This window comes from Myotis lucifugus, unplaced genomic scaffold, assembly GCF_000147115.1.
Source record: "Myotis lucifugus unplaced genomic scaffold, Myoluc2.0 scaffold_3, whole genome shotgun sequence".
Lineage (NCBI taxonomy): Eukaryota > Metazoa > Chordata > Mammalia > Chiroptera > Vespertilionidae > Myotis > Myotis lucifugus.
In genome coordinates, this window is record NW_005871051.1 from 16,397,795 (window position 1) to 16,421,970 (window position 24,176).

Below are 24,176 nucleotides of genomic sequence, written 5' to 3' on the forward strand. Positions count from 1 at the left end.
ACCTACCTTAAGGCAAGAGCTAGATAATCACTAGCTTTTGATCCAATACACCTTTTTTGAAAATGGGTTTGAATCTTTCTGCTAGCTGATCTTATTCAGGCAGCTACTTCAGTGAAGTGAAACTCTTGTGAACAAGGAAGAAACACTAAGAGCAAAAACAAAAGTTCAAGATGAAGCTTTGCAGCTAAGTCTTGGAATCTCAAGTAGGCACTTGTGTCCAGACACAAGGTGACACTCTTTTGTGCCAAGTCCCTGGATAGTGTTAAAAGTAAATGGGGCCAAAACAGTTATAGGATAGAGTCATGTGGCAGCCATGAAAATGCACAGTGACTGACAGCTTTGGATCCACCAGTGCATTTGCCCTCGGAATGCTCCCAGCCAAAAACTGAACACAGCCAAGTTGTTAACTCAGGCCTATTCCTGTGAGCCATGGGGCCAACCAATGGGTGACTGGCTCAAGGACTTCCCATCTGCCTGGTTGACCCTTTCCTGGACTGTGTTCTGGTCTGAAATTCTTCCTTCACAGTTGTCAGAACTTCATTACAGCCGTAATCAGGGGAAGCCCTGTGAGGCAGTGGAGGGAAAATCTGTCTAATAAGCAATCTGTAGGCAGTGCAACCTGCATTCACGCTGGAAAGAAAATAGCCCTAAGTGAGAATATATACAGATGGCCCACGGCCATGTGGTTTAGCCAGGCACCTAAAAGGAAAAGGACAGAAAAGTTGGAAACAGGAGGCCTGGGCCAGAAGCATGTGGACAAAACACTGAGAAGTGGGCACAAAGTGCTATTTTTGTTTCACACATTCATGCCTGCCCCCAGAAGAGGCACAGAACACCAAGGAGACCAGATGACTCAGTCAGTTGGCGCTCCCCAGCCCCCATCGGCTGCTACCACAGAACTGGCCTATGTGCACAAGAGTGAAGGAAAACTGCAAACAGGCCCAACATCATGGGCTCCCACTTAAGCAGAGCCTAGGCAGTTGGAGCTGCCTCTAAATGTGCACCTTGTCCACGTAGAGACCAACGCTGAGCCCTGATGTGGCACTGTTCCTTAAGGAAAGTGACAGGCTGCTTGACGCCAAGGCCCCAAGTGGGCTGGTTATAGGTTCATTGCTTCTCAGCTCTGTGACAATGGATCTGGGCCCTTTAGTTTTTCCTTTGCCAGCTGACACTGAGCTTTGTCAGGAGATGGCGATGGAGAGACACTGTAGGAGGTCAAGGCTTTCCTCTCCAGACTCCGGTCTGCAGGCCTTGGTGGTGGTGCAGGGCAGCCAGCAGCAGCAGCGTCCCTGGCACCTCCCTCAGGTAGTTGTGTAGCAGAGCCTCTGATGAGACACCTCCCGTGAAGTTTCCCCTGGCACCCGAGATGGTGGATTATCTTGGGCAAGTTCCAGAGGGCAGGTTTCCAGCAAGTTCCACCAGCAGAACACCACAGTGACTGCCCAGCCATCAGGTGAGCCAGCCCGGGCCCTCCCAACAAGGTTTGGATGTCAGCTGGGAGGGGGGGAGTGGGGAGTAGGGTTCTTCATCTCAGTAACAGTAGCTTAGTAGCTGTTCCGGGTAACTGCTATTTCCATGTTCTTTAAAGTCCTCTTTACTTCCCACTAGCCAATCTTTTGCGTTAAGAAGGTTTATAGAAATTAGACTTCATGAAAACAAACCACACATCGATAGTTACCATAAAGCTTTATTGGTTCAAAAGTGTTTGCCAGGTAAAATTAGTCACTATATAACTCCAGTTGTTGGAATCACAATGGTGCCGCAATTTAGATTTATTACAAGTAAACCTTTTAGGAGATCATGATATCTCTATTATTAATTAGAAAGTATTCCACTCTTCAAATACCTTTCTTAGAATTCAAAGTATAATCATAAAGTATGTTGATTTCCATTCTTAATTTAAAAAAAAAAACTACAGGTTAAATGGTATTAGTTGGGACTTAAAAATGCATTTATTTCAGGAATAGTTTTGCATAGACAAAATTGAAAACATTAAAAAAAACACAAAGTGATTTTTCTATACAAATTACATGCTCCTATAAAGTGCAAAAATGCATTCTTAAGATGTTAAGGCATTTTGGGACAAAAGACACCTCCTTCTTTCTTTAGTTTAGAGATTGGCTTTAAGCTTTAAAGACTCTTTCATCCTTTTGACAACAGAAAGGTCCCCTGTTCCCTCCGGCCAGTTGTCATGATCTGTTAAGTAAGTGGAAAACCTCATGTCACTTGCAAATCTATTAACCTTATTAGTCCTCCCAGTTTCCACCAAACCCTCTTGTTATTTTCCCTGGTTCGCCCCTTTTCTCAGAAAGAAAAAAGAAATTATTAGGACAAGTAGCACCGGTTTTGAGAAAATCCTGGGTTTGAGTCCCAGCTCTGCCACTTACTAGCTTTTCGGAATTGGGAGAAATTACTCTTTCGGAGCCTCGGTTTTCCCATCTATTAAAGGGGGTAACCACATCTATCTTTTCAAGTTGTGAGAATTAAATGTGACACCCTATGTACAGCACTTGGCATACTGTAGACATTCAATAAATATTACTTCCTTAATAATGATTTTAAAACAACGTGCTTACTTTGTACCAGGCACAGCTAGTTGCCTCCCCAGCACCCAGTCCCTCATCTCCTCTTTCCAATAGCCTGTTTACACTTACAATTCCATCAGGTTCTGCGGAAGTGACCACACTTAGACCACTGACTGATGACTGACTGATCTAAGTCAACCAATGCACTCCATTCCCTTGACCGTCGTTATTCATTGGGGATGGTCATTTGCATAAACTGGTCCAAAGCAGAGTAGATCTCAGAATTTTGTTAGAAATGTTGAAAGAAAGTCATTCCCTTCCCCACTCTCTCTCTGTCCAGATGAATGTGAAAAAAGAAGCATGAAGCTATAAGAGCAGCAGGCAGCCATCCTGCAACCAGGAGAGTTAGTCTTAAAGCCAATATCATAGAAGCAAAAACATAAGTAAGGAAAAAAAAATGCCCTTGGTGAGATCACTGAGCTGCTGAGTCACGTCTTACCTGCTTCTCAGTTACTCAAGGCAACAAATTCTTTTATGGCTCAAGCCAGCTTGAGTTGCACCTGAAAGCATCCTATCTGACCCAGGGCTTTAAATGTACATTATCTAACTTGATCCTCCCAACAGCTTACAAAATTAATACTATAAGTGAACCCACCTGATGGAAATGAAAGTGGAGGTTTACAGAAATTAATTTTTCCCAGGTCATACAGCTAATAAGGGTATAGCCAGGTTTCCATCACAGACATTCTTACCAGGGCTGGCAACCTTAAAGAAAACACTACAAGGAGAGGCTAAGTATTCCTACTCATAATTTTGGGGGAGTATATTCTTTAAACATAGATGTGACTGCTTTCCTTAAACACCTTAAAAGAATGGCTCAGCCCGTGTGGCTCAGTGGTTGAGCGTGGACCTATGAACCAGGAGGTCACAGTTCGATTCCCAGTCAGGGCACATGCCCGGGGTTTCAGGCTCAGTCCCCATAGGGGGCATGCAGGATACAGCTGATCAGTGATTCTCTCTCATCATTGATGTTTCTGTGTCTCTCTCCCTCTCCCTCTCCCTTCCTGCCTGAAATCAATAAAAAATACTAAAACCCTAAAAAATGTTTTTGTAATGATAAAAAAGTGTTAGAATTACAAAAGAAAATCATGACACTGGAGGCCTGGAGAAGCAGCCACCTGGAGTTCTTTCCCTTTAAAAAGGAAAAACAGTGCAACTCACCTTAACAAATACTACTGACTCAACTCTGGTGAGGGAAGTGGAAAGATTCTCTTCCACTCTTGCTACGTTAAATACTATCAGAAAACAATACCACATAGCCATGTAGGCATTTCTGTGTTCATAACTGAGACCCTTAAAACCAAAGTCCATTTCCATTGATGCTATTTGTAAAGAAATATATCTGGGAAGGGAAAATAGTAAGTAATATTACAGTCCCATACTAATCATTTACCAATGCAAAGGTCTTTACCCTTGATCAGACTGTTAGCACATGAAAAAGTAGGTTGAACCTGGGTCCCTGATATGAAACTCAAAGACAAATGCATTACATCAACCACATTTTAGTTTGCTAGTAGCCACTTAGTCAACTATCTTGAGCAACAGTTTGAATACATTTGAATTTTATATCTTTTTCTATATTTTGGGAGTGATTAGCTTGAATATGCCTTTTAATTTCTATAAATTTGTTTTATCATTTGCAAAATTAGGATATTGGACTGATTTTTTTAGGACCTTTTCAATCCCAAAGTTCTCTGGTCTAGTCATGAGACACAGACACACACACACACACACACACACACACACACACACTCACACACACACACACATTTGTGTGTAATATCTAGTTTTATACATCAAAAATGAATACAGTAAATTCATATGGTTTCATTTAATATATATCCCAAAGATAGTGTAAAACATCATAACCCCTCTCCACCTAACATGTCTGATTCTTCTGCTCAGATATACAAGCCACTTACTGGAGGAATTAAGAGGAATTCGATCTAAAAAAATAATATGGCAACTTCTTGCCTTTTTTCTATCTCTTTCTTAAACATATATACTCATATTGAGAATATTTTTCAAGATTCAAATACTACCAACTCACACACACACCAAAAAAAAACACCTTTTAAAATATATATAAAGCTAAGTTCTATAAATAAATACATATAGATATTTTTGTGATGAGGAATATTTCCTTTAAAAATCATATCATGAATATAAACAAGTTGCACATTTTGATGTGCTAAAGAGAAAACTCTCATCTCTTGAGTAACTACTTAAGACATTTTGAAAATATGAACACTCATTGCTTGACTGCTCACCTGGTACATAAAACATGTGATTATACAGAGACTGGCCCCCATCTACATCCACCAACTGTCCGGTGATGAAGGAAGCTGCTGGAGATAGCAGAAAGCATACCAAGGGGGAAATCTGGAAATGGAAACATACACATGCTCACAGAAAAGCTGATGAATCTCCTCTTTGCCTGCTTCCCAATCCTGAGTAAACACATCTCAGAGCACACGACTACCACATGAATTCCAAGGTATATGTGCACCATAAGCTGGCAGTACATAGACAGCGGCCTCTTTTTATTTGAGCATCATGAACAGGTAAGAGATTACGGTGAAGACAGCCAGACAGGACAGAGCCTTTGATGGCATCCAATAAGCTACACAACGTGGAGAAGTCAAAGTAAACACGGGCTCAATTTGGGCTCTTTTCCATTTCAAACAACTCAGCTCCTTCTACACCTTTCATTGCCCACCACAACCATACTTCTCATCGCAGCCATGTGCCTTTTATATCTGTGTCCCTGAAATGGTCAATGTGCCTGTGGAAAATGAGATGGCATGCCTGTCGGTTTAGTCCAGGGGTGGGCAAACTTTTTGACTCGAGGGCCAGACTACAGGAGCTTTCTGCAAGAGGGACATCAGAATCCCAGAGCCTCCCCTAAAAATTCAGCTCGATCACTGATGAGTTCAGCAACATCTATTCCAAAAACCAGAGAGAAAGAAAGAAATCACTCCACTGGATGTAAAGGAACTCTCATGGGAGGCTGTTGGCAGAGGCCGAGTTCCTCAAAGGGTGATCCTCAGCACTTGCACTGGAATGCTTAGGGATGCTTATTGAAACTCCAGATCCTAGAGTCTAGACCAGCTGTGGGGAAACTACGGCCCATGGGCCGGATCCGGCCCGTTTGAAATGAATAAAACTAAAAAAAAAAAAAAGACCGTACCCTTTTATGTAATGATGTTTACTTTGAATTTATATTAGTTCACACAAACACTCCATCCATGCTTTTGTTCCAGCCCTCCGGTCCAGTTTAAGAACCCATTGTGGCCCTCGAGTCAAAAAGTTTGCCCACCCCTGGTCTAGACCCTACGTGAGAGCTTCTGCAATGTCAGCTCTGGGGTTGGGGGCCCAGAATCTACCATTTTATCCGGCTCCCAAGCAGGGCTGGAATTTGGGTGAGGCTAATGAGGAGTTTAGGGTGCAGCATTTAAGGAGATGCTTACTCTTGGAGCAGACCCTATACTTGCACAATCCTGAGGGTGAGCATGTTCTTAAATTTTGTGTCCACAGCTTGCTTGCCTCACTCTAGTCCTGGTCCTGTACTTAGCACTGTAGCCATGTGGTTATGGTGAGTTGAGACTCTGAGATCCTGGAGGGCAGGCATAGCTTTTTCTCCATCCTTGTGTCCCCAGCAGCTACTATAGAACTGAACTGTCTAAAACGGAGGCCACTAGCCATATGACACTACCAAAGCACTTTCCACATGGCTAGTCTGAATTGAGATGTGCTGTAAGTGTAAAATACACATGAGATTTTGAAGACTTGATATGAAAAGAAGAATGTAAAAGACCTCATTTGTGGGGAGCAGCTATAGGGTTAAGCCTCTGACCTGCTGGCAAAGTCACAAGTCCCAGCTTAGAGGGCACAGTCCTCTTAGCATAATTAGGCTTGACCTTATAATGCTCCCTAGATCTTATCTGGGAAGCTAATGGGCTGAGGGAGGTGCAGGAGTGGCCAAAACAAGTGAAATTCACAAGAACAAAAACAAGTGTAACTCACAAGAACAGTGTAATTATGGTAACCACTACCTTGTTTACCTCTGACTATAAAATAAAGGCTCAGTTTGCCTCTGTATCTTTTTCTGTGGCCTCAGCCAGGCACAGGGAAGATCCACGGAGACTAAAGAGAGCTATGCTGATCATCTGAACGCTGTTTCCGTGTCCTTCATTCTTCGCCGACTCCGTCCACACCTTTGGGAACCTCTGGCCCGCTGGGGCTGGACCCTGGCACTCATTAATCACTTTTATATTAATTATATGTTGAAATGATGTTTTAAATATATTGGGTTAAATAAAATATATTGTCAAATCTAAGTTCACTTCTTTTTACCTTTTTTTAATGTGGCTACTAGGAAGCTTAAGATTACATATGTGACTATTGTTATTTCTGTTTTTATATTTATTTTATTGATTTTTTGAGAGAGAGACAGAGGAAAAGAAAGGGATAGAGAGCTAGAAACATTGATGAGAAAGAACATTGATGAGTCTCATTGTTCAGCTGCTTCCTGCACACCCCCTACTGGGGATCGAGCCTGCAAACCAGGCATGTGCCCTGACCAGGAATCAAACTGTGACCTCTTGGTTCCTGGATCGATGCTCAACAACTGAAGCACACCAGCCGAGCTATATTTATTTTAGAATCAATAATTTATAAGTTCCCACATTATTGGGAGAGGGTAGAGAGATCTGAGCCATGGTAACGTTAACCACCAGACTCGGTTTACCCTGTTTAATCAACCAATGACAACTTGCCTTGGGAACATGTTTTGTTAGTCAACCAACCAATGAAAGCTCCTCAATTCTAAAAGTCAGCCAGTTAGGAAGACTCTCTTCAATAAGCTCCTTTCTAAATCCAGCCAAAGAACAACCCTCTCACACATATAACTATGACCTTTGACAGTGTTTTGCATAAAATAAGCACTTAATAAATATATACAGAATGAAGAAATCTTTATGCCTCTCTTCCCCCGAAAGGAGGGTATGTTGCATTACCTAGCTCCTAATCCAGTCTTTGCCCACCATTAAATAATACTGAATTGAATGGAAGCTATCTGCTAGGTAAAAGACATATAATGATTCATGATTCCTGCTTTACTTTTTACCTGGAGCTCAACATGGAGCTAAATTGAACTAATGAAATTCTGATAATTACCAAATTAACTAGGCATTATTGTTATATCTTCAGATGATGTCTTCTTAACTTTCATTTTAATGGTCAAAGTAAACACAGGGCTCAATTTGGGCTCTTTTGATGGATGGATTTGAAGTACTAAGCCATTCGCCATAGTTTTATCAATCAATAAACACTAATAGAGACTAACAACTTGCATCAACTTTATGTGGCCAACACCTCTTTTGGCTCAGTTACCTGTTTATGTTCAGCTCTATTTATCAAAGACCACATCAGGAAAGCTTGGGTTAGAATGTCAGTACCATGACCTCCACATGGCCTTAAGTTGATTACTGAACCCCATTGGCCCTTAGTTGCTTAATTTGTAAAAATGAGTGTGCAGGATCTCACAAGTCAATTGAAGGTCTGCCATTGCTGCATTCCCTTTCTGAGAGATATTGACAGACACCAGGAGAGGTCAAGGCAGTTCCTTTTGAAACTATAGTTACATTCTGACCCCCTGACTACCCCAGGGACCGTCAATTAAAGGAAGGCAACTCAGTGTTAAGCAGTTGGGCCAATGGCCTTGCATGAAAATTCCGCCCAAAATGGAACATTGATGATTAACTGGAGCAAACAGAATATCTTGGAAACATGAGCTAGGGATGCTAGGACACAATCAAGCAGAAACCAAAAGTCTCACCTTATTCTGAAGCATCTCACAATAGCTACCATCATATCTGCTTCCCTTCACAACCAAACCTTTTGAAGGTAACATCTACATCGAGCATGTCAAACTCAAAGGCTAACACGGAACAAATAAACGAGGCATGTGGCCCGCAGGCCACGAGTTTAACATGCCTGATCTACCAGGTGTACCGGTTAATAATGCAGATTTTGTAATAAAAGAAAACCCGATAATTTCAAGAGAAACATCAAAAGTGCTTTAGTCAAAGTAATGTCCATCGCTAGCTACACATTTCCCCCATCTTTCAGGTAATATGTGGATACTATCTCAATAGAACTTTTCTTGTTTTGAGGCAAACCATTCAGAGACCCAATTTTCCACTTCTTCGTATGTTTTGAAGTGCTGCTCGGAAAGTGCATGTGCCATCAATCGGAACAAGTGATAATCTGAAGGAGCAAGGTCCAGTGAATACAGCGGGTGGGTTAATACTTCCCAGGCAAGATCTTTTAACGTGTCTTTAACTGGTTTAGAAGTGTGTGATGGTGCGTTATCATGAAGCAAAATTACTTTGCTGTATCTTCTGGCCCATTCTGGTCGTTTTATGATCAAAGCATGGTTCAAATTAACTTGGACATTCTTTGTTTTTCACATAGAAATCATCACTTTTAAAGCGTTTAAACCAGCGTTCACAAGTATCTTGAGATGGAGCATGTTCACCATAAGCTTCCCGAAGTATACGATAACTTTCAGCGGCATTTTTCTTCAAAATAATGAATTAAAACTTCCCGCAAATGCTCTTTTTTGGCACAAAATTTGACATTTTTAAGGGTAAAAATATCTATGATGTTAACACCTTCAGAAAATTTGACATATGAAGTTTTGAAGCTTGTTGTCAATACAACAAAATAGCATACATATCAAATCGCACATATATCAACATATGTGTAACTCCATCTATTGAAAGAAATCCACATTATTAACCGGTGCACCTGGTACATTGTTAGTTAAAGCATGATCAGCAAAACCCTGGGTGTATCTAAGGGGATTGGCAAGGTCAAAACTACTTTCAAAATAATACTAAGTCCTTATTTGCATTTTTCACTTTGTTGACATTTGTGCTAATGGTGCCAAAGCAATGGTGGGAAAGACTGCTGGAGCCTCAGCATGAGTCATGGCAGGAACACAAAACTGACCTAGTGATCCTTATACCAGTAGTCATTATATCCTTCACCGGCAAGTACTTTTTGGGGGTGGGGGGCAGCCTGTTTCACGTTAGAATGTCCTTGGTGAAGCAGGAAAAATTATTAATCTCGACCACTGAGCCTACACCTTTTTGATATCCTGCATGATGAAAGAGGAATTACACATTAAGCTCTGCTGCATATAGGAGTATAATGGTTGCCTCAAGGAAAAGAATGTGCAGTTGAGTTGCGAGCTGAAGGAGTCACATTTTCCAAGAAACACCTTTTTTTATTTGAAAGAGCAAAATGCAGTCACTGATCTTGGATACTGGGCAGACATTTTTCAAAAATGAACACAGAGAGACTGTCACTTCAAAGGGAAATGACTGACAGTATCTGTTATCCATGGTAAGATTTGAGCTTTCAGGTGAAAATTAGAATTTTGTTATTGTACGTCAACACTTAGAATTGTGTGTCAACATTCAGAAAATATGCATAACTCAGGGAGCCAAGATTTTCCAAAAGATCAATGCCTGATGTTACAAAATCATCTGTGGGCCAGAGACCCAGCCTAACTGCAAGAAAGATCAATAGATTTTAATGTAACAGAGCACAAAAAGTTCACTGACATGGTTCCAGGTTCCACACTGCAACTAATCTTTAAAAACTGACACTTTTTGCCAGGGCGGTATGGCTCAGTGGTTGAGCATCGACCCATGAACCAGAAGGTCATCGTGTGATTCCCAGTCAGGGCACATACACAGGTTGTGGGCTTGATCTCCAGTAGGGGGAGTTCAGGAGGTGGTCAATCACTGTTTCTATTTCTCCTCTCCCTTCCTCTCCGAAAGCAATAAAAACATTTTTTAATTAAAAAAATAATAAATTAAAAACTTCCACTTTTTGAATAAAGAATATTCACAATTATCTGAAAATGCTAATATTAATAAATGTGCCTCTGTTTCCAACTGCCCATGTGTAAGAAGCCAGATTATCTCCATATGCTTTAACCAAAACAATGTATTGCAACAGATTGGATGCAGAGACAGATATGAAAGTCCAGCTGTACTCTAGTAAGCCATACATTAAAGATATTTGTATGTTTTCTTTTGTTTTTGAATATGTAGCTATTTTTCATTAAAAATAGTACTGCTGCCCAGTCAGCGTGACTCAGTGGCTGAGTGTCGACCTGCGGACTGAAAGCAAATTGAAGAAAAGAACAGAGTAGGATCCCTTTTTGTTTAAAAAAAAAAAGTCTATAAATGCGGATCTTTTTGTGTGTGCACAGTAAATTTCTGGAAATTATACATCAAACTGATAATGAAAGGTAGTTCTAAGAATTAAAACACATTTTCTTTAAGAACGTTATGATTTTGCTTTTATATTTAGCACCTCAATATATCGAAAAATTATTTTGCATATATATGGTGTGAGAGAGGTGGTCTAATTTTTTTCTAAATGAATAGCGCATTGCTGCAAAACTTTTGCTGAATGATCTATTTTTTCCCCATAAATCTGAAAAGCTGCTTTTATCCTAAAAACTCCCATAGATACATGGTACTGATACAAGAGTCCATTATATTCCACTAATTTTAATCTATTACAGTACCAGCATCAGATGTTGTAAATAAGTATTGCATTAGAGTATGTTTTGATGTCAAGAAGATCAAATCCTCCCATTATTCTTTTTCAACACATTTTTGGCTTTTTTTGCATAAATATTTTTCTAAACAAACTTCAGAATCAGTGTGTTAAATTTCAAAAATATATTGAATTTATACATTAATTTAGAAAAACTTGATTTCAATAACATTGATTCTCTCCATTGAGGAAAATGACATGTCTCCATTCTGGTCTTTAGTAATAAAATGTTTTTTTGTTCAGAGCGAAGTTGACTCCAGGTATTCTAATTTTTATTATTATTATGGAAACGATAACTTTTTTTTCATTACATTTTAAGACTGATATAGCTAACATTTATGAAAGCTATTAATCTTTTCATACTTAAACCTGACCACCTTACAAAAGTTGCGTATGGAATGTCATATAGTCATAATAGTCTGACTTGCTTAGGGTCCTGTCACGTGATAAAATAACGTAGCTGGAAAAGTGCAATGAAACACGCTCTTCTTAATTCATACTGCATTTGCTCCTGAATAAAGACTGCTGTGAGCACCCTAGCTGACTTGGCTCAGTGGATAGAGCATCGGCCTGTGGATTGAAAGGTCCCAGGTTTGATTCTGGACGAGGGCACATGCCCAGGTTGTAAGCTCGATCCCTAGTGTGGGGTGTGCAGGAGGCAGCCCATTAGTGATTTTCTCTCATCATTGATGTTTCTATCTCTCTCTCCCTCTCCCTTCCTCTCTGAAATCAATAAAAATATAAGTTAAAAAAAAAAGAATGTTGTGAGCATTCAAAGTGATAGTGGGGAAGGGCATGTAATAAGAATAGAGCAACAGTTGTCTAATAATTATTCACCTCATTAACTATAGATAAGTAGTTTTCTTACAGATCCTGGGAAACTGGAGGATGAAACAAGGCTGTAAAAAGATAAGATGCCTCAATGGGTCCATTACTCAGAAAAGAAATACATTTTGAGAACAGACCAAGGACAGGACACGCTTTGTTGGTTGCTGTGCCTGGACCCTGACCCTCTCTAGGAGTTTTTCTCGGGAGCGCTGACCATTCTCAGGTCCCAGGAACAGGCTGAGCTGTTTGTAACATCATAGAAGATTAGCCACCTTGTTATCGGACTTTGAGCTCCTGAAGGCCGACTGCAGATTCTACCCTCCCCTTTCCACGTTACACTTGGAGCTTGCAGCTACACATAGCTATCTTCTCCCTATTGCCCGGGTCAGCAAACTGCGGCTCGCGAGCCACATGCGGCTCTTCGGCCCCTTGAGTGTGGCTCTTCCACAAAACACCACATGCGGGCGTGCACGTACAGTGCAATTGAAACTTCGTGGCCCATGCACAGAAGTCGGTATTTTGTGGAAGAGCCACACTCAAGGGGCCAAAGAGCCGCATGTGGCTCGAGAACCGCAGTTTGCCGACCACTGCCCTAGTGTGTACATAACCAGCCAACTGGTGAGGGGGGTTAGAGCAGATTTTTGTGGATGACCTGCCGCACTCCCATACAGCCAGCATTATTGAAGCTCATATCTGACTCAACCCTGTCTCTGTTTAATTGGCTCAAGTAGTGACAGGTAGCCCGGATCCCTTGGTTGTCCGGTTACAAAAGCACAACCAGGATATTCCCCCAGATCCAGAAAGTCCAGGGAAATGGTTTGGTGGCAGTGGGAGCTATCATCTCTATCAGCCAACCACACTACGTAAAAAAAACACCAAAATGTTACTAAGTTCCAAAGTATGAAATAAAGTCATTCTAATCAGTGTTAGAAATATACCTTACCTCCTCAGGAACTCCAAGTCTTTTAGCTGGAATTTTCTGATAGGACCTTCCAAATAAGTCTTTTGCCAAATCACCATAGTTGTCAAAAGCAGTCTGGGAATAAATGATTCCCTGTGTTTAGATATAAAATAAGAACAAAATAAAGTACATAAGATTAAATTTTAATTGTAAAGACAGTCTATCAACCAATACCAAAAATTAAGTGCCTTACGTGTAATAGAAAAAGTAACATTGCTAATATTGAGAAAATTTAATAGTGGTTGACTACTACGAATGAATTATCTGAATGCTCATTTTGTGACCTCCCCTTTCTTAATAACCAGTTAAGCCCTGGATGTTTTTCATAAAAGACTTGGTTTCTGAAAACATAATTATATGAGCAGATTAGTGGGCTCTTAACTGGGACAAACAATGAGACAGGGGAGTCTATTTTATCTTCCACTGGGCTTCTCTGTTTTACAGTACAAGACTGGGCTATGGTTATGCGAGACTTAGAAAATGCAATATTATCATGATTTTTCACCTAAAGTAAAATCACAAATAAAGCATGTGAATCTAAAATAAACAAAAAATGTAATTGTTTAAGAATTCTTCTATATAGCTTTCATGGATTTATAAAGCCAAGAAAAGTACTCAAAACCTGTATAATGCAGGATAAATCTATTTGTTACTGACTCAAAACTACAACAGAGATTATAGGGAGGAGAGGAAACAGGAAGTGTAAAAGATGAGGAAATTGCATGGTAGTGGGATGATATACTGGTTTCCCATTAAACAATTTGCAACCTTTTGTTTAAAGAGGATGACATCTTCTAGAAGTATTCAGTTTTAGACCTTAAACCTAAAAATGTCTCAAGAGGAAAAACATGACTTCAATAAGGTGCTTATAATACTAACAACCCACTAAAGGTTTTCAAGAAATGCACTTTTGGAGGCCAGTAATGCATGGTAGCTGCATTAAGAATGGAACTAATATTTAATTTATTTTATAAATATTTGCATGTAATTTGAGTAAGGTAAGGTCAGCTCTGAAGGACTAAAGGGAAATAAAGTTTCTGGCGAGGAGCCTGCAATTTGTTAAATAGGAGATTTTCTACTAACGTCAAGTCAGTTCATGCTTAAGTCCCACTGAGCAGAATGGATAACAATATCTATAGGTAGTTTAAAGATAGAGTTATAGATAATATCCACAGATATGACAGAGTTTCAGATTGAGGAACGATTCCTGTATTTTAGCAATGACCAGGAAACATCACAGAGAAGTGCATTTGAGCTGAGTTTTACAGGATGAGTGTGTCAGTACATTAAACGTGTAATACTCAAGGAGGCTTAAGCTATATCTTACTTCGCACAAAAATGATAGTTTTTGAAGTTGAACATATTGTGATATTTTCCCCCCATCACTTACATTAGTTTCAGAGAAATTTTCTCTTTACTTCTAGTTGATCTTTAACTGGGAGTTTCTTCCTAAAACTTTGACTTTAAGTTTCTCACTCTCTCTTAATAAAAGATTAATAATAAACCAAGAAATAACAAAACAATCCAGAAAAATTCATTCTTTAAAGTAGCGATTTTTCAACCTTCACAGTGTATTTGAGTTTCTTGGGAGGTTTCTTAAAAATACTAATGCTTGGATTCCACAGTTTGGAGCCAAGCTTATATATCACTATTTCTTAAACATTCCACAGATAATTCCACTATTTTTTAAACATTCTAATATACAGTCAGGATTGAGAATCATTGGCTTGATTTAACCTTAACAATCTAATCAAAGAATACTGGTAAATCAAAGAATATACACATCCATTTTCAAAAGCCAATCTTTTCTAGTACACATACAGTGACAAATACCTCTATTAACAACATAAATGGAATCAGAAGAGCACAATTAGTTCATATAGAACATTTACCTACAGGGGCAACACAGTTGATCCTTATTCCACTGCTGGCCCATTCCAAAGCCAAGGTTCTGGTGAGGCTGTAAACACCATCTCTGGCAGCTGCACTATGCCTTTAAAAGACAAAATATAAACACTACAATTAGCTTTTGTTGAATATTTCTCTCATTAACTGAACTGACAGGTGTGTCAATGGCCTGTCAGAACCCCACAAGAACATTCTTGTCATGAAACTGTGTTTGAGTCTGTCTGAACAATGGGAAAGAATTGGGTCCTCCCCTATTAGAGCCAAACCACAGCTGTCTGATTGGCAAACAAATCTCATTGTGTAGGCCCACATACGATTCCCCCAATTCACACGGACTTAAGAGGAATATTGAAAACTTTTTTATTATGAAGAAATACAAATTGGTAATTTCAGGGTTACAAGTGTGGTTGTTATAGGTCTTTTCGGTGTGTGCACAGTAAATTTTTTAATGATTACGATTTCGTAATTTTTTTGTTTATTTTACTTTGGCTATTTCTGAACCTTTGACACATAGGAAAAAATATATATAAATGCTTACGCAAATCCCGGAAATCCATTTTTAGTAAGCATAGTGATATTGACAATGGATCCTCCATGCTCTCTCATCCAAGAGCTGTAAACTGAAGGAAATAGACAGATGACAGTCATATTAAACAGTGTGCTGACCCTTCTCTGGTTCCCTGTTCCAGCATGCTGCTTTTGTGGTATGTTTTAAATTCATATTTATATTTCTTTTTTTTTAAGCCTGGCTGAGGTACAATTTACACATCATAAAATTCATCTACTTTATGGGTACAACTTAATAATTTTTAAAAAATATACAGAGTTGCCCTGGCCAGTGTGGCTCAGTTGGTTGGAGTATTGTCCTGTGCACCAAACGGTTGCTGGTTCCACAGTGGTCAAGGCACATGCCCGGGTTGCGGGCTCAATCCCTGGTAGGGAGTGTGCAGGAAGCAGCCCATCAATGTCCCACTCTTACATTGATGTTCCTCTTTCTCTCTCCCTCTCTCTTCCTCTCTCTCTAAAAATCAATAAATGCTTAAAAAATATATGCAGAGTTGTGCAACTACCAACACAATACCGTTTTAGAACATTTCCATCACTCCAAAACAAAAAGTTCCTCTGTGCCCATTTGCAGCCAAATCCATCCCCAGGCAAATACTCATTCATTTTCTGTTTCTGTAGATTTGACTCTTCTGAATATTTCACATCAATGGAATCACACAATATGTGGTCTTTTATGTCTGGCTTCTTAGAATAATGTTTGTGAGGTTCATCCATGTTGTAACACATATCAATAGTTCCTTTTTATTGTTGAATAGTATCCATTGTATGGATACGCCATATTTTATTTATCCATTCACCAGTTGATGAACATGTGAATTGTTTCCACTTTGGGGTGATTATGAACACATCTTTATGTAGACACATGCTTTTGTTCCTCTCAGGTTAAGGGTAAAATCGCATTCATATGGTAACTCTATGCTTAGCTTTTTAGGGAACTGCCAAACTTTTTCAGTGTCTCCACTATTTTATATTCCTACCAGAAATGCATGAGGACTCCAGTTCCTCCACACTGTTACTGTCTGACTTGTTGATTACAGCCTTTCTAATGGAAATGAGGTGGTATCTCACTGAGGTTTTGATTTCCATTTCCTTAGTGACCAATGGTGCTGAGAATCTTCTAATGCGCTTATTAGCTTTTCATGTATTTTTTGGTGAAATATCTACTCCAATCTTTTTTTCCACTTTTTAATTAGGGTGCTTTCTTATTACTGAATTATAAAAGTTCTTCATATATTCTGGATACAAGTTTTTTTATCAGATATGTGATTTGGAAAATTTTCTCCCAGTCTTTGGCTTATCTTTTCACATTCTTAATGGTGTCTTTTGAAGCATAAACATTTTTAATTTCAAGTCTAGTTTATCAATTTTATATTTTATGGATATATGGGTATTTTGGTGGTGGTTCCTAGGACTCTTTGTCTAATCTAAGGTCAGAAAGATTTTCTACTTTGTTTACTTCTAAAAGTTTCATAATTTTACTTTTTCCATGATCCATTTTGGACTATTAGTTAACTTTTATTTATAGTATGAGGCAAGGGTCTTTTTGTATGTGGAGATCGAACTGTCCCAGTACCATTTGTTGAAAAGACTATCATTTCTCCATAGAATTGTTGGCACCTTTAACAAAAATCAATTGACCACAAATATAAAGTTTTATTTCTGGACTCTCAATACTTTTCCACTTATCTATACATCTACCCTTATGCCAGTACCATGGTGTTTTGAAATCAAGAAATTATAAGTCCTCCAAATTTCTTCTTTTATAAAATTGTTTTGGTTATTCTGGGTCCTTTGCATTTCCATATATACCTTGTTTATTTTTTTCTTTGTTTCCCTTACCCAAGAAGATATATCAGAAAAAAATATGGCTAAGAGAAACGTCAGAGATTTTACTGCCTATGTTTAATTCTACGAGTTTAATGGTTTTGAGCCATACATACAAGTGTTTAATCCTCTTAAGAGTTTATTCTTGTATATGGTGTAAAAAGGTGATCTAGTTTCATTTTTTTTGCTTGTATCTGTCCAATTTTCCCAACATAATTTATTGTATAGACTATCTTTACCCCATTGTATGTTCCTGCCTCCTTTGTCATATACTAACTATCCATATAGGTATGGGTTTATTTATGGTCTCTCTATTCTGTTCCATTGATCTATGTGTCTCTTTTTATACTAGTACCATGCTGTTTTGATTACTATAGACTTATAGTATAGTTTGATATCAGGCAGTGTAAAACCTCCAACTTTGCTCTCTTTTTCTCAAGATCACTGTGTCCATTAGGGATCTTTTGTGGGTTCATATAAATTTTAGATTATAGTTCTGTGAAATATGCCATTGGTATTTTGATAGAAATTACATTAAATCTACAGATTGCTTGGGTAGTACGGACATTTTAATGATTGAAACATAACCTGTAATCCAAAGACAATGCTGTGCTAATTAATTGTTAGTCTAAAGAATGTGGACTCTGTCTGGTATTCTCCCCAAGGACCTTACTGAATTAACAGGTCCTTATAACAGATTTATTTCTTAAAAACAAAGTAAGTGTGAGAGTTTTCTTTAATTTTATAAACAACTTTTAGTTATCTCTTTGTACAGATCCTTAATAATTTTCTCATGGTAAATTCCTAAAAATAAAATTATAAGAAAGATCAAAAGATTTCCATATTTTATAAATACTGCCAAATTACTAGCGAGAAATGTAGCAATTTACAATCCTGTGAGCAAATCAGGGCAGTAAATGTTGATAACTGGAGCTTTCTGAGCCCCTAACAGCTTCTCTTTCAGTATTCTCTATGATATTAAACAAAGACACCTTGAATTTTGGGGTTAATGATCACACTTGCCTGCTTTGCACATATAGAAGGTTCCCGTCAGGTTGGTTTCAATCACCGCGTGCCATCCCTTTGCACTGATGTGGTCAGCAGGAGACGTGAACTGGCCTCCTCCATTGTTTACCAAGAAATTGATCTTACCATAAATATCTAAGGTGGATTTGACCAAATTATTTACCTAAAGAAAAACATTAAAAGTAAACCGGTTAATGACCTAATTTGCTACTTGGATGGATGGTTTGCTCCAGGAGAGTTTACAATCTCTCACCACAATGTCCACAGATCATAAAGCTACATGTATAATTTTTCTGCCCTTCCTCTCTCCTTCTCCTGAGGCAACTTACTCAATAGATCATTAGCAAAGAACCTCCTTCACACGCTCTGCTTCTCCTGAACCTCATCTGAGGCAGGTAACATAAGAAAACCTGAAGCACAGTCAAGTTTAGGAACCACTGCTATAGATTGAAAATGAATAAATGACATGGACATAGTTGCAGTACCTCCTCTTCCTTGCGGATGTTGCACTTTATGGGAGTGACTTGAGACTGGTTGGTGAGAGGCAGGGTGGTCTTCAGTTCGTCTGCAGTAGATTTTAATACATCAAACTTACGAGACGAAATGACCACATTACAACCTGAGGAAAAACAACCAAAGGACAAGTAAATATGCTTTCATTGGTTGGCAAAATCCCAAAAATGATAATGTTTACCAAACATTTCATGTGTTCCCGTAAAAACGGTGAATTGGGACTTCTGCTTCTGGTCAAGATGGAGTAATAGGAACTGGATTACTATCAAATCAATGAACACATCCTTAAGTGAGGATGAAAAAACAAACACATCTGTAACTCTTCCATACTAAGAAACTGAGCATCTTTAAAACAAACAAAAAAACAAAAAAAACACACAGCAACAACAAAACAACAATAACTCAGGATACTAAAGTGATTAATGCCTGACTTTGTCCAAGGCCTCAAAAAAGACATACAGTGAGCCCTAGCTGGTTTGGCCCAGTGGATAGAGTGTTGGCCTGCATACCAAAGGGTCGTGGGTTCAATTCTGGTCGAGGGCACGTACCTGGGTTGCAGGCTCCTCCCTGGCCCGGGCCTTAGTAGGGGCCTTGTGCAGGAGGCAACCAATCGATGTGTTTCTCTTACATTGATGTTTCTATCTTTCTCTCTTTCTTCCACTCTCCCTAAAAATCAATGGAAAAATATCCTCGAGTGAGGATTAACAACAACAAAAAAAACAACAAAAAAAGACATACAGTGAAAATATAAGTAGGATTTTTCACATAAATTATCAAGTCAAACATTTTCTAAATTAATACTATTACCTGAGCCCTGAATGCTTCAGCAAAGTTATGCAATACAAATAGAGTTCTACTGAAACACAACTTTAAAAGACTATTTACTTTAACTGATAGAACTTGTCACTACACACAAACCGTAACCCACCCCACCATTCTTTTAACATTGTTTCTTTAAATGATGACTTGTAAATTCACAGGTGGCCACTTATAAACTGCCTGTTTGCTTAAAGGATTCAACCTCAAAGGAAGCTAAATCCAGGCTTCCGGCATTTTGGCTCCAGATTTGTTTACCTTCCAGATGATCATTTGACTGGCTCCGAAATCATTATTGGAGCAGACTGTGCCAACTGGCACATAACACCTTCAAAGAGACCCCACAACCCCTCTGGTCACCTTTGTTCTGCCTTCCCCTTCCCTGTCCATAAAAACCTCTGCCTGCACCGAGATGCTAAGATGGGCTTTGTGATGAGAGTTCCCCACCTCTTCAAGGTGCTGGCTCTTGAATAAACCTGCTTTCCTTCCATCAGCGCCTGTCTCTAGAGTATTGGCTTTCAAGCAGCAGGCAGCCAAACCTGAGTTTGGTATCAAAACTTGAACTAGTGTGCAAAGGTATTACAAGAAGAAAAAAAATGCAATGCTGGGCAAAACACTAGAAATCCAAATTTCCATTAAAGGAATGGTTAAATAAATTATTGAACACCCATTCTATGGAATATGACATAACTTTGAAAAGAATGAGATACTACCGTTATGTACTAGCCTGGAATGAAAACAGTTACAGAGAAGTAGAAATACTGTGGTCCCAGTTTTGAAAGTAACATAATATACACGTGTGTGTATATGTGGGCATTTGGGTGGACTCATAGAAAATCTCCAAGAAGGAGATTTAGAATAAGAGCAAAATGGGAAAACTGATTTTCTTCTTTTCTATACTTCAATACTACTTGAATTTATTACAGTGTACTTATATTACCTTATAATAAACTAGAAATGTATTAGATATAATTCTTCTCCAAATCCTACACTAAATAATTTGAATAAACATTTTTTGTTTGTTTATGAGTAGCTAGAGAAATCCAGAAAGCTTGATAAACTTGTTTAGATATAAGATACAGAACTAACTTGTAGATAAGGAGTTATTTCTACATTAGGCATTTGCTTTCCTACTTGGGCTGACGCTAAATTCCCTGGTGTTAGTAATAGCCTTGGTGTAAACCCCACGGGCTTTTGCTTGTTTCTTTGTTTTGTAATGTAAATGCCTAATTTAAGATTGTCAAGGCATCCAATTCAAAGAAGGCTACCTCAAATAAATACAGTATCAGCCACAGGTCACCTCCCCTCACTCAGGCTCCTCTGTATTAGAGTTCTTGGCTGATTTCAATAATTGAACATTTGAGCCACTTGTTAGTTTCATCTCCTGCTTTTTGTATTCCAACTCTTACGTGTGTTTTTTTAATCCTCACCAGAGGACATCCTTATTGATGAGAGTGGGGAGAGAGAGAGAGAGAGAGAGAGAGAGAGAGAGAGAAATATCAATGTCAGAGAAATATCCATTGGTTGCCTCCCATACACTCCCTGACTAGGAATCAAATGTTTTCCACATTGATGCTTTTCTCTTTTTCTCTCTCTTTCTCTCTCTCCCTCCCCCCCCCCCCAAAAAAAAATCAATAAGCATATCCTTGGGCAAGGATTAAAAAAAAAATGATGACATTTTAATCCCCTATAATTCAAATTATTTCCAGAAAAAATAGTTGCTGTTAACAATGCTGTAAACTTCCAGTCTTTTTTGGCATATATACTGTATTTTTCATTAACAAATCAAAATGTTATATTTTGTTTAGAATCCTGCCATTTTTTTCAATTAGAAGGTATGCATTTCTCTACATAAAGTCTTCAATAGCAAGATGTTTAAATAGCAACATAGAATTTCATTGTTTTTGATTTACCTATTTCTCTTATAATAAATATTTAGATTACCAATGTTTCCCTACTCACCACTACTTCTTTGTACATAAATCTGTGCTTGTCTCTGATAATTTTCTTAAGGTAAATCCCTAAGAGAGAAGTTACCAGGTCATACAGCATGGATATTGTTAAAGCTTCTGGATTCTTTTTTTCAAATTGTCCTTTAGGAAGTTTCTAATAATTTACATTCTTGCCAGCCTTTTCACTCCATCATTTTCTTTTCTTCAATGTTTAAAAATTTTTTTAGAATAGCAATGTGATCTTATTTTGCATTTTATTACCAATAAAATTGATTATTGCTCATGTACTTATTGCCTATTTAAAGTTCTTCATGGCTGGACTAGGACCTGGTCCTGAGCGGGTCTGCCCAGGCAGGGCTGGTAGTGTGTGGGTTCTTGACTTCGTGGAGGAAAGATTTCACAATATGAGTCCAAGTGACTATGAGGGTAGGTTTATTAAAGCTGGAAACAGTGAAACAATGAAGGATTTAGGATCGAAGCAGCAGCAGGAGAGCCCAGACTGGGCTGCCTTAGCTCAGTGGCAAGGAGGAGAAAAGGGGGCCTTGGAGACAAGTTCAGAGGGTTAGCCTGGGACATGTTGCCACTGTCCATTGTCCCCTGGTTGCAAGTCTCCTGGGGTCACTTAGAGTTTAAATGGGGGAAGAGGAGAAGGAAGGAAATGGCATGGACATGCTCCTCTGAGGGAGAGCTCACCCTGGGTCCTTTGTCTTGAGCATTTTTTTTTTAAATTAATCCTCACCTGAGAATATTTTTCCATTGATTTTTAGAGAGAATGGAAGGGAGGTAAAGAGACAGAGCTAGAGAAACATCAATGTGAGAGAAACACATCAATTGGTTGCCTCCTGCATGCACCCCGACCAGGGCCCATGTGCTCTATCCACTGAGCCAAACCAGCTAGGGTTGTCTTGAGGCTTTTCTCTCTCTTTCTGGCCAGAGTCATAGGGGAGGCCTCAGGGGAGGGTTTCAGCAGAATATTCATCAGTTTTCCAGGTGTGTTCTTTTAGGGTCATGGTCTCTACTGATTGGTCAGTGCCAGGGCAGGGGGTCCTCAGTCATTGCTCCTGGTCTTGGCATTGCCCACCTGATTTTGCTGCTTTTCTGGGCCTGGAGCTGCAATACAACTGAGGCCTAGATGTTATCTCTAAGGAGGTGACTTTCCGTATCTGGCTGTGAATTGCTCAGCCGGTTTGTTCAGCTATCTGTCTCAGTTTCCCCATTCTACTGGCCAGGGAAATACTGACTCCGTTCTGAGTTTCTTTTATTCCAGAAAACTCCAGACTCTCTTTCTTCACAAGGAACACTTGAAGTTTCTTTTAAGGATAATTTTATGAAGATATAATTTCATGTGGTTTGTGACTGGGTTGCACCCGTGGCTTCATGGAGCTTTGCCTGGGTGGGTCAGTGTGCCCCCGGCTGCACCACAGCCCCTGTGCCCCTGTGTGGTGGCTTCCCCCTATCCTGCCTCCATTTGGTTCACCTGGTCCATATCATTAGCCAGTTTTTCTAGCAGTGTGTTCGATCTTCTCCTTATGTATTTGTGAGAGCTCTTTCTATCATACATTTGTTGTATATTGTAAACATTTTTCTTCATGTGCCTTTAATATTCCCTTACATTGTTTTTCAATGACGATTTACCTTTTCATGTGGATAAATTTATCAATTTTCTCCTTCGTGGCTTCCCTTCCTTCCTTGTTCATGTGCTGACAAAGCCTCCCTTCAACCCTAGCCAGTCTGGCTCAGTGAATTCCGCCAGTGGACTGAAGGATCCCAGGGTCTATCCCAGTCAAGGGCACCTACCTCCATTGCAGGCTCCATCCCCAGCCCTGGTTGGAGCCCTGGCAGGAGGCAGACACTCAATTTGTCTCTCTCACCTCGATGTTTCTCTGTCTCTCCCTCTCCCTTCCACTCTTCCTAACATTTCCAAGGGCGAAAAATTTCCTTGAGTGAGGATTAGCAAAATTAAATAATAAAATAAAATAAAAACCAACGAAGTCCCCCTTTCATTACAGTAAATGTTATGAAAGCTCATTTGATGGGAGCCTCTCAATGTTGCAAACTTTTCAAGTTAAATGAAGTCCCCCTGTGTCCTAACCCCTCATGAGGCAGTCTATAGAGAGAAGGATTCGTTTTCCATGACTAATTCCATAGCAGGTCTCCTTATTCCCTACTTGGGGCCCAGAGCGGTTTCAATTACGCAACCGGGCCTAGCGCTCCCTGGCCCCCGGCCCCAGGGTATGCCAGCCATGTCAGCCGGCGTCTCCACGGACTCCGTGCTCCGGGTCCCGACCCCGGGGCCTACTTACGTACCCAACTTCAGCAGCTCGGTCGCGATGGCCTTTCCGATGCCCGTGCCCCCGCCGGTGACGATAGCCACTTGATTCTGCAGCAAGCCGGCCGCCAGGCAGCTCTTGCCCGGAGCCCACATCCCCTAGACTGCGGAGCGTCTGAGCGCTTCCAGGGAAAGCCAATTCGGGTTGATGAGTCCCCTGGACCTTGGACGTGGGCAGGGCTAAGAGCCCACGTGACCGCCAGGGCCCCGCCCCGCCCCGCCCG

At 39.7% G+C, this 24,176-nt stretch overlaps 1 protein-coding gene across 2 annotated transcripts; it reads right to left on the reverse strand.

The window, feature by feature from the left end:
- Positions 1-1,669: 1,669 nt before the first annotated feature.
- On the reverse strand, positions 1,670-24,130 carry PECR (peroxisomal trans-2-enoyl-CoA reductase). Of its 2 annotated transcripts, XM_006082491.3 has the most exons (8): positions 23,931-24,128; positions 18,828-18,961; positions 18,340-18,505; positions 15,464-15,545; positions 14,914-15,010; positions 13,000-13,110; positions 4,856-4,967; positions 1,670-2,196 (listed from the first exon to the last, which is right to left on the reverse strand). In XM_006082491.3, exons 1-8 carry the CDS (start codon positions 24,046-24,048, stop codon positions 2,111-2,113), a joined length of 906 nt encoding a protein of 301 aa, XP_006082553.1. In that variant the 5' UTR covers positions 24,049-24,128; the 3' UTR covers positions 1,670-2,110. The 2 variants fall into 2 exon arrangements, with proteins under 2 accessions (XP_006082553.1, XP_014317952.1); XM_014462466.2 differs by lacking the exon at positions 4,856-4,967 and having other exon boundaries at positions 23,931-24,130.
- Between the last annotated feature and the right edge of the window lie 46 nt (positions 24,131-24,176).

Excerpts from the sequence above, each read along its gene's own strand:
- PECR (XM_006082491.3), bottom strand. The coding sequence starts at position 24,048 with ATGTGGGCTCCGGGCAAGAGCTGCCTGGCGGCCGGCTTGCTGCAGAAT. Across the intron at positions 15,546-18,339 it reads CTTCTATATGTGCAAAGCAG|TTTACAGCTCTTGGATGAGA; the intron begins GCAAGTGTGATC and ends TATTTCCTTCAG. Across the intron at positions 15,011-15,463 it reads AATGGATTTCCGGGATTTGC|GCATAGTGCAGCTGCCAGAG; the intron begins GTAAGCATTTAT and ends TGTCTTTTAAAG.